Source organism: Echiichthys vipera, assembly GCF_963691815.1.
Source record: "Echiichthys vipera genome assembly, chromosome: 7".
Taxonomy (NCBI): Eukaryota; Metazoa; Chordata; class Actinopteri; order Perciformes; family Trachinidae; genus Echiichthys; species Echiichthys vipera.
The window spans coordinates 5,658,961-5,670,300 of record NC_139832.1 but is presented as its reverse complement, the minus strand read 5'-3'; the positions used below and the strand labels follow the sequence as shown (position 1 = coordinate 5,670,300).

The 11,340-nt window shown below is 42.6% G+C and overlaps 1 protein-coding gene across 2 annotated transcripts; it reads right to left on the bottom strand.

The window, feature by feature from the left end:
* Positions 1-5,321: 5,321 nt before the first annotated feature.
* Positions 5,322-10,483, bottom strand: LOC310949645 (calcitonin gene-related peptide 1-like). 2 transcript variants are annotated; one of them, XM_083917145.1, is made up of 5 exons: positions 10,382-10,483; positions 9,152-9,243; positions 8,025-8,159; positions 6,043-6,231; positions 5,322-5,713 (listed from the first exon to the last, which is right to left on the bottom strand). In XM_083917145.1, exons 2-4 carry the CDS (start codon positions 9,235-9,237, stop codon positions 6,069-6,071), a joined length of 384 nt encoding a protein of 127 aa, XP_083773271.1. In that variant the 5' UTR covers positions 9,238-9,243; positions 10,382-10,483; the 3' UTR covers positions 5,322-5,713; positions 6,043-6,068. The 2 variants fall into 2 exon arrangements, with proteins under 2 accessions (XP_083773271.1, XP_083773272.1); XM_083917146.1 differs by having other exon boundaries at positions 6,043-6,228.
* Between the last annotated feature and the right edge of the window lie 857 nt (positions 10,484-11,340).

Here is an 11,340-nt window from a genome sequence, read left to right as displayed (position 1 = left end):
CTAAACGTGACTGGCCTTAAAGGTTTTCCTGGGGAGAAAAAGCCCACATCCCACTGTCAGTCAAGCACTGGAGCATAGTTTCAGCTGGGCCTCCATCCAAAAAGACATGAAACTATTCTATTTCGGTCTGCCATATGAGCAGTGGTGCTGCTCAGAGGAGGGGGAGAAAGATTCTGTGGTGGGGCATGTAATTGCAGAGTGACCAGTTATGGCGAGATGTAATTGCAGACCTCATCAGATGGAGAGAAACTGCCAACAAGACAAGGTAAAAGACTTTAAAAAAAAAAAAAGAAACAACACAGACCACATAAATAAATCAGGAGCTGGGTTCCAGATGTGGCAGCAAAGGGAGGGAGGGGAGAAGAAGAAGGAGAGGGCGGGACAGAACAGAGGGGGAGATGAAGGAACTAGCATTGCAGCAGAATGAAATCCCATTTCTGACACGGTAAAAAGGTGTTTACCTTCCCAGCAACAGTCGCACAAGACGGAAAGGGGGTTTGGGGAAGGTGAGAGGATGTCGGTCCGGCCTTATGTTGTTTCTGGACCTTTACCATGAGTGCTCCTGAGTGTCTGGTTTCACATTGGCCTTGGAAATGACTACCTTATGGAAAAATATGGAGCTCTAAAAATGAGCAGGGAAAATGAAAATACAAACGGCAGCCGGCTGGTTTCCATTATGAGAAAGACTCAGCTGGTCTGAGTTGCTGCAGTTCATATCCCTACGTATTCTTTGGTGAATAATTATCGTGTGATTACGTGAAGGGGCGGCTCCACACACACTCATATATGCACATACACAAGGGTATGTTACACTATATAGAGTCAATAAATATTAGCTTTAGCCTAAATCTGAATGTAAACAGCTAATTTCCTCCCAAATGTTACCTCATTTCCTGGCAAATTCATCAGGGGAGTGCTCATTGACTCACATTTATTTTAGGCACATTGCTATGTGTGACGTTAATGCTCAGCGAGACACCATACTTTACGGGACAAGTCCTACATTTTGGGGAAATATCCTCATGATAATGTTGCCAAGAGTCAGCTGAGAAGATTCATACCACTCACTGATATGAGGCTAGAACCAGCATGTTGTTAGCTTGACTTAGCCAAAGTTTGGAAGTATGTGGAAGCGTTTAGCCTGGCAAACAGGTGAACAAAATTGGCTACCAGCACATCTAGAGATTACTAATTAACACGTTATATCTTCTTTAATCCATAGGCTGATACAAACCCAAAGTGCTGGACAATCACGGGTTAAATGTCATAGTTCAACAGAAGAAGATGAACAAGTTTTTACACAACTAAAAAGCTGAAGGCTTGTGAATGTTCTCATTTGTTCGGGTCATCGTTATCCCCAAAGCAATGTCACTCAAAATCAACTGGACTTGGTTATTTGTCTAGGAAGACGTTTCACCTCTCATCCAAGAAGCTTCATCAGTTCATGTACACATCTGACCAGGCTGGGACTGGACCAGGACCAGGACCAGGCTGGGACTGGTCCAACTAACTGGTGTGGAGATCCAGGTATTTAACCTCTCACAAGGCCAATGATGCCACTGAAATCCTTGGTGATCCAAGTGCCGACGACTGTTGTTAGAGTGGCAGTCGTTGGTGGAAGTTGGTTTCGGCTTCGTTAGTGCTCTACTGGGTTAGAACGACAGTCGTTGGAGTCACAGGAGGCCATTTGTGAACAGTTATTTGAGGTTAGATTGCATTTCTTGCATATGTTACACGCTTGCTATCTTGCTAAATTGTTGGCATGGGTAACTTCTACGTTGCTTTTGCCTTGCAGCGATTATCTCACCATTTGAACGCCAATATCGTGTGCTGTACACCCAACCCAACCTCATGAGTTACAATGGGATAATTACTCAAGCTGCCACAATTGCATTTTGTTTCATTGGAGTTTCTGTGCTCCCAAAGTAATTGTTGTTTAATTTAAAATCAGGAAGGTGTAATTTCTTATTGTAGGCTAACTGCTGTAGCGGATGGCGGCCTTAGAATATGGAAAGTAAAACTAATTAGAGAAGGATTGGGTAACAGAAGCTAGTGAGGGAGCGGCAAACATGGATATGGCATCATGACTCAAGCTGACTGTTTCCCAAAATGTCGAATTATTCCTCTAAAACATTAAAAAGAAGCATCCACCAAAGCCTCCAAAGGTTTTGAAATTGGTTTGCGGTGTAGGTTTCTGGGAACTGGACTAGCGTCACGTCTTCTCAGTGGAGATGGGGGCTTGCTTCTTGGTTCCTCTTTATACGAACCATCTAATTTCCAACTGGAAGGGCCCCATTCAAAGCAGCTGTGGGCCATTAGGACTGCTATTCTCATTGGTATAGTGGGATTGTTAGATTACTGCTGAGAAAGAAGCTTAAAACCAAACCGACCCACGAATCAGGCCTCAACCTCCCCGTCCCCCTCAATTATCAGAATATAGAGGGGGGGGTTTATAGTTTTCCTTTCTCAGTGGTGCGGGAAAAGTTTCCATGTGGATTCTTGCATGACTCCAGACAGATAGTAAGACAGAGCGAGAGAGAGAGAGAGAGCATGAGTGGAAAGGCTGTAAAAACAACGGACAGATGAGGGTTTTGAGGCTTTCAGGGGAACATACAGTCCCAGCATAGGTCACATATTTTTCATACATATCCTCTAATCTAGGAACTAATAAGTTATCCAGTTGGCTTTGTAGCCAATCATTTATTGCTTTAAGTGTTGGTAGCTTGGACGCAGCACGTCTAGTGTTGATGCTTTCTCGCATATCCGTTGTATTTCATCACAACTAAATAAGAGGTTTTACAAAAAACCTTGGTTTCTTGTGTGCGTGTGCGCGATGATGCACACTGTGACAAATGTGTCGGTATTTGCTCCGGTGCACACTTGGCATTCATCCGTGCGACCAAATAGGATCAACTGCATCCTGTTTTTCAATTTCACCCTTATTGAATGAGCTCATTATCCCCTCAACTTCCAAACTTTGGTAAAAGACCTTTATTTATCCTCCCTTCGACTACCTTTTTTAGCTCTCTGTTTATGATTATTATGGAAACACTGCACCTCAAATACATGCAGGGAGTATTATCGTTGGCGAAACACAGCCTGTAATTATGAATCAGGGGTTTATTTATCTGTATTTTGTGCATGGTTAACATGATTGATGTGAAATTGTGATGTCTTTCTAGTCCTTACTAATGATGTCCACTTTTTATTTTTTGGTGGTTTTGTTGTAACCTTCACTCAGTGGTCCCTGAAGTAGGACACATAATTTCACTCAGTCCACTGCCCAGTACAACCAGTCCTCTGCTGATGAGGGCTCGGTGCTTCCTTCAAATTCAGTGCTACTTTCAAAAGAAAAGTGAGGAAAAGAAACATTTTCCATGCCCCGATTTGCTCAGTTGGTCCAGAATTTGGAAAGACAACCTTTTAAGGCAATTTTTCCATTTCTCATTAATCAAAAATACCTCACATTTATATATGTACAGTACAAAGAAGCCTGTCTTTTCTTTAAATTACTGATTATATTATTTAAGTATTGTAGCCTAACGCTCTTTTATAATGTGCTTTCACTTAATGATTTGCTATATACGTCTAATCACCAATTCTATTGTTTATGTATTGATTGTTTCATATTCTTAGTATTATGCTTTAATTTCATTGGATTGGTTTTTATTTTGGCTGTTGTGAAACACTTTGTAACCATGTTTTCAAAGGTGCTTTTCAAATAAGCTTTTATTATTATTAAGATATTATTATTATTAAGATATTATTATATTGAAAAGTATTGTATATTTCTTGTATTTGTATCTTGTCTTAAATTATCTAGTCTGCTGCAACAGAAAGATGTCTTTGTACTCGGTTTTCAAACTGTGCTGTGCCTTGAAATTAGTCTTATTTATGACGATTTACATAGAATTATTTATAAAAGTGTGTCTTGGAAACCGCTGCTCTGTATATCTTTGTAAACCCACGTATCCTTGTGATTAAGCATTTCTTGGTGACGTCCATTCGTGATACACCTGCAGGAGTGTTCAGCAGGTCATTGCTTTACACCTCCCTGCTGTCCACACAGCCCCAAAGGATGATGCCGTTCAAACCTCATCACGTGTAGACACTTTATATAATCATGTTATTGTCTTTATCAGTTTGTTCTCCTTTTAGTTTATAACTTGTGTGAATGAACGAGCTGAGGCGGTTAACCAAGAATTCATATTGGAGACTTCATTTTTCCTCTGAGACTCTGCAGAGCTGCACTGAAACGTCAGCCAGGGTAATTATGTTGCCACCTGTTGGAGTGCTGCTGTAAAAACAAGAGAACCCCCAAAATGTTCAGTCCCCCTGCACGTGATTGAATATTGAATGATTACAAATCTGTCACCTGGTGTGTATGTGAAGGAAGCTTGAACAAGCTGTAGTAGCGTCTAAATGCTGTATTCTGTCCCTGAATGAGTGGATTTTTCTGCACTGATGCCAAGAAGACAACCTCTAAGTATCCATTTGCACTGACTCTGATTAAGAAAAGAGAGGTGTGTGTATTTACCTCCATTGGAGCTAAAGAAGAACAAGTCTGACTGCAGGTTTAGCTGCCTTTTATTAAGCAATTACCCATGCAGTTGTTTTTTCCCCCTTGTATCATCATGTATCTCAACATAACCATGCTGCTGTGGTGTCAGCCAGAAAATACGTCCAATGAAACTGATGTGTTTACACCTGCACACTGTCGCTGCATACAAAGTGACCCAAAGTGTATGAATGTGGATTTGTTTCCAATAGTTGTGCCAAATTGTAGATGTGTGCTACGTATTTTTTGTGTGTACTTTGTCAAATTTTCTAACCAATGACTTACAAATCTATTCACATGAGGATCCACCAATCATTATCATTTATAATCCGTGGACATTATTAATCCACACTCCAGGAATTAATGTACAAATATAAGTTTCTCATAATATAATCTTCCTACTACCTAGACGCTTAAAAACCTTTTGAAGAACAACACAAGTACCCCAAACCCGAGTGTATCTAAAATACATTTTAATCTTGCTGAAATTTGTTTTTCACAATATTGTTTACAATATTAATCTGTCTTCGTTCTCTTCATCCTCAGCTCGGGTCTTCGTTAATCGTCTCGAAACAGAACTGTACAATCATGTTCATGTAAATTGTTCTACATCAAGGCACAAGACAACAGCCGTTGTGGGGGGGGCCTTGGGTGGGCTGATCTTTAATGGCGTCCCTCTGGCACACAGAAAAACAGGGTACCCTTGGAAGGAAAGGGAGAGATGGAGGATGTCGGGGGATGGATCTCAAACGGGGAGGGGGGGGGCGTAGAAGAAATGTGCTCTAACGAGGTGAAGGGAGGAAAAATAAGGTGATAACCACTGCAGCTTTCATTTTATTTTCCAATGATACTCATGTATAAAAAGAGGAACCATTAATATGTTTTTTTGTTTTTCAGGAGTTCATTTGTTCATGTACATAAACTAAAGTGCTTTTTTTCTTTTGTTTTTTTCTCTTATTTGCCAAAAGCAAAAGGTTTCATTAACAGGATGGAAATGGGGACGAGAAGTCCTGTGGCGTCTTTTTTTTCCCCCGTAAGAACGTGAAGGAGTGGATAAAGGGCCGGTTCAGTGTTTATTTTCTGCTTGATTTTTGTTTTTGTTGAGTTTTGTTCTTGGTTTTTTTTTTCTGATGTTTTCTTGTCTGGTTTCAACCTCTGAAAGACAGGAAGACAGAAAGAAAGAAAGACATTAAATGTAAATTTAAAGCTTTTGAAAAGGACAAAACTGACTGAGTTCATTATTATTTAATTTATAAACCATTAACCACACATGATTTAAATCCATTTGATAGAATAAATAGTATATAAACAGTCAAGTTCGGTATTATCGACTGACATAATAATTCTAATAATTCTATAATAGTTCTATAATATAATAGTAATAGTTCCTCATGATCACAATGAGGGATTATAAAAACAGGACAAAAGCAACGATGAAAAGGTAAAAAAAGTCACATTCAAAGAACAAAAAAAACTTTATTTACCATGTTCTTAAAGGTTTTCCGAGTGCTCACATCTGGATGCTTCTCCTCCGCCTGCCAAAGGCTTTGGCTCCGACGTTGGTGGGGACGAAGTTGCTGTTGCCCATTCCCCCCGACCGGCTGAGGAAGTCCGCCAGGCGATGAGTCACGCAGGTGGCTGTGTTGCAGGCTCGCTTCTGTGCTGTAACGCTGCTTCAGGAGAGCAAACGAGGGGTTAATGTGGAGATCTGGTGTGACACGCGACCACACAACACTGACACAGTATTTCTGCACACCGTTGATTTTTTCAACAACTTCACACCAAAGAAAAAAACAGCACCTACGAGTGGAAAATATGCATCAATCGTGCAAGATTTAATTGCATATTTTCTTTGTCTTTTTTCTTACCTTTGAACTCGATGAGAGCTTCAGAGATCATTTCAAGAATGCTCTAAAATCCTATTTATGTCCATATTTGCACATGTGTTCATGAAGTATAGCCACTTGCTGTTTTAAAGTACCCCTAAGAATGAAAATGAGCTAAGGCTTCCTGGTAGAAAAATACGTTTATTGAACAAGAAACATGGTGTCGCATGAGTGGATCATTTATTATAACGGTTTGATTAAGTGTTCTCTCTCTCAACTCTTAAATTTCAGGGGCTTTGAAATGCCATCGAATGACTCCACGCACAGTACACAGAGATCGACGTCTGGACCGGCTCCTGAATTACATTTATGAAAACTCCGTCTGATTGTTTGAAACTATAGGGACAAATCATTCTCTCCCAAAACAAAAAAGGAGGGGAAGGAGAAAACAACTGAAAAAGTTGCAGTTGCAAGATCATATTCATCTCATGTCAATCAAGCAAGTAAAACCAACATGCACTTGTCAATCCAAAAACAATGAGCAAGAAAATGGAGATAGGAAGAGGACAGGGGTAGGAGGGAAATGACAGGAAGAGTTTCAGTAAAAGGTAAAAGAGGTTCTAGAGGACGGATGAGGAGGGGTTAGATGCTGTCAAACGTCTCGCCATAGCTTGCATAGCTGTCGCTCTTGGGAGCACTGCGCTTCTTGCCGGGCGTTCCTGATCCCACGTTCGTGCGAGGGAACGTCTGCAACTTGTGCAGCTCCTGAGACAGTTTCCCCAACACGCAGGTGCTTAAGTTGGAGCACCGCTTGGTTAGGGGCCTGTCCATGCTGTCGTGGGGGACACACACAAAAACACATGCAGAGAACAGGCTCATAGGCATGGGAAAAACATGCAGGTAACACTTTCTTCAACTCATCTTCGTCTATTTCTCTCCATTCACGCAACATTTCTCTCATGCATTTCTTTCTCATGCCACCGCAGGTTTAAAAAAGTACAAATAAACCCCCCCATCCCCATACAACATCATGCTTTCCCCTCCATCATTCAAAGTCTTCCATCCCCTCATGCACCAAACCTCCATCTCCATCCCTACCACAGTCAGTCCTCTCGTCACAGCTTCTACACCCACAGAACAAACAGAAACCAGTCGCTTGCCCACTGTCATGCAACTCCACTTAATTGATTACATGCACGCTTATTCGTTCCGTTCGGCACACATTGTTCACATGCCCGGCAGGCAGGCAGGCTGGAAATAGTCGTCCATTCAAACAAAGTCAAAATCAAACTCGTCCATGCGGGAGCAGGGTCATGACAGAGAATAGGGATCTTCTGACGTTTTCTGTATTGACATATTTTCTTGGAAACAATGTGTTTTGGTCAGCTAAGAAGTACGTACCTCTACGCCTGATTGAACTGAAGTGGGGTCGCTAAAAAGACGCATTTTCAGTGGTGTTAAAGTGAAAACCAGAATATGATACGATCCCCAAAAAAGTCCAGCACGGTAACCCAAGGGAGAGCCGTCCATTTTACCTTTTACTTCCCACTCTGTCATTCTTTAGTCAAATCTTTCTGTAGCTGTTTCAGGGAGGAAATGTTAAACTGCTTTTATAAAATATAGATGAGTCATCCGCGTACCTGTTTGCCTCAGTTGCCTGCTGCTCCAGCTCCTCCGCCGTCATCTGCACAAACTCCTTGACGATGGCGTTGAGTAACCTTCGCGCCTCGTAGTCCGTGAGCGTGACTCGATCCGACATGGACTCTAAACCCGGTCTTTGGTGAGCGGGGAGGTTTAGGGGTCACGGGGGTTGGAGGAGGAAACACATTGAGATTAAGCATTACATCCTTCGCTGGAATTATCACCTGCAGTTAAAAGGAGGGGGAGGTGTGAGGGTGGAGTAGGGTGGTGGTGGTGGTGGTGGTGGAGTGCCTGCATGGATAGGATGGGTCAGGGGCGGGGGTGGCTGGGGACGTCACCAACTCTGAGAGAGGGATGACGTCTGAGTTGGAGGGCCCCCGGCCAACACGGGGGAAACAATCTGCGGAAAGTGCCCCATCTGAGAGAGGGGCTGACGTACAGCCGGCTTTAGATTTATTACAAAATCGATAGATTCATGGGAACAGTGTGGGGAGTGGCTTGAATGGGGCTTCATATAAATATATAGATCTCATTTATCTCCCCCTGAAGTGAATTACACCCTTTTCCCTGTCTTGTTTCACTTTTTTTGTTTCCATTATTTCCTTTTCAGCACAGAGGGATGTCATCCAATAGGATTAGAGGTATAATAAGATACAAAAAAAAATGATTGGATAAACATTATTTTTTTATAAAACAGTATGTAGTTAAAGGTCTTTTTAAACCTTATAACTCTCAACTGGAGACTAGATTTAATCCTGCTCGTGCAAAGTGCCCACATTTTTCAGCATAAATGATTCAGATGAACAAGAACAAACATATTTAAAATGTAATACACAATATTTGCTGATCTTTGAATGTTTTTGCAGCTCTTTCACGCTCTCACATTTCTTCATATTATTCTATCATTACTGAAAATTGTAAATGTGATTATATTTCTTTTTTAAGAAGACAAAGATTTCCTCCTACAGTTTTGGAGGTGTAGTTTTTTCCCTTTCTTCCATCCCAACGGTTGCTTCTGATCCCAACAATGGGGATTTTACATTTTACATGTTCAATATTTGGTTGCTGGAAAATGCATATCAGCTGGGCGTCTGAAGTGTATAATGTGGAATGTGGAGCGTCTCACCTGGCAGGGGCAGCTTGTGAGCAGTACATCTGGCAAATGACCAGGGCGTAGGCAACGAGGAAAGCAGAGATCTTCAACATAACCATGGTCCCCTACACAGCAAGAAAGACACCCCTACAATCAGCTCCTTGTGCACAACACTGCTGCCAATCATACTCGCACATGTAAAAATAAAGTTGGCGTAAAAACCTACAAAGCAAAAATCAACATACATCTAAAAAACACTCTTGCTAGTGTTTGATCCTCTTGTGCTGTTGGGAAGGAGTTGCAACAAGAAAAGAGAGGCTTCTCGTCACTTCCCAGAAAGGTGAGATCAGCTCTGCCCACATCTCAGCTTGCCACTATTTAGCTCTGGTCCCCTGCTGCACATCCTTGCTTTTACTTACACAAAGAAAACTTCAAATCTGAGCCACATAACAATCCTCCCACCCCCCCTCTACTGTTCTTCTGCAAAACACACTGTTCTTCCAAAACATCCACCCAAGAGCACAGGACAGGTAGTTCTCTCATGTCATGCGCTGCAGGTCCCGGAGTGTGACATGCCCGCAAGTGTGTGTGTGTGTGTGTGCGTGTGTGTGTGCGTGTGTGTGTGTGTGTGTGTGTGTGTGTGTGTGTGTGTGTGTGTGTATATGTAAGAGAGGGTAGGTGGGGGTCCTAGACTGTGCAATGCATGTAGCACTTGCTAGCGCTGGAAGAGGAGGGGTGAAAAGGGAGGAGAGGGAGGGGGGGACTCCAAGCTTGCCAACTCCCTAAGGGACCAGTGCATTAGTGTAATGAGCTGCCAGCACTCTCTCTCTCTCTCTCTCACACACACACACACACACACACACACACACACACACACACACACACACACACACACTCTAACTCTCTCAAACACACACACACACGCACACACACTCAAACCTTGTTCCTCCTGTCCATCTCTTCTTTCCCTCTGTCCCTTGTGCTTTACTTTAGTCCCTGTCTTTCTCCTCTTTACTTCCCCATTTCCTTCTCGCTCTTTGGCCTTCACGTTTAGCAGATCGGCCCCCTCACACACTGGAGGGTGATGCTGGTGACCCCAGTGGGCACACTCCAATCCCATTACCAACACCATCACGTCGCCCCAGTCTAACGCAGCAACTCTGTGTCCATATCCCCTCTGATCCACACACACACATGCAAACAGCTTAATCAGGTACGTTTATAGTTCTAGCACATCGCTCAACAGTAAAAGTCAACACTTACCTTCAGTGATAATCACCCAGCAAAAAAAAATATAAATATATATCTCTATGTATCTCTATGCAAAACACAATAAGTTGACTTTCTCTCAACTTGCAGAACAACTCTTGATTCTGTTGCATGCAGCGCCAACGCTCCAGCCTATATATCCCACCACTTGGATTTGTGCATTGACTGTGTAGGTGTTTAATTATCCGCCGGCAGCCAATCACGTCGCTCTGATGCTATGGCGAGCCAATGGGACGCCTCCCCTCAGTCCTGGCTCACTAATAAGGGATATGGCTTTGCACTGACGTCATTCCTCAGTCAGTAAGTGCTCCATTCACAAAATCCTTCAGTCATTTGGACTATTTGCTATCCCACATTTGCATTGATGTCATTAATTAAATAGGAAGCAAAGCAACCTGGTGTCTGTGGAGAAGCATCACCAGCAATAAATATTTTAAGAACCTTCCAAAAATGTTACATTGCATGCTATATCTCAAATGCCAAATCGATAAGACCCCCCCACATACACACACACACACACACACACACACGCACACACCTCCACCGCCCAACACCACCACCGCCACCACCCTCCCCGCTAAGCACTTGCAGGCGGGGCCATCTGCTGGGAAGGGATGTATACTACATGGTGACGCACTCCTGGGCTCTTCATTCATAACGCTGTTTGGATAGCACCAACTCCAGCACTACACCCACTGTGCTTCAGCTCAGTATACTCCAACAAACGCACAATCATCTTATGTAATATGGATTTGATTTTTGATCACCCACAAATAATTCACCACAACTCATGGCACTTTGCATCATGTATCAAACCATGTGGTGGAGTGTCTGATAAACCAGTTTCAAACTACGAAGCCATTTTAATCTCCTCCAACTTAAATTGGAGGATTTTTGTCAGTGTGATTCACCTGAAACACGTTTCTTCTCTCGCAGCAGCTACTGTATGACAA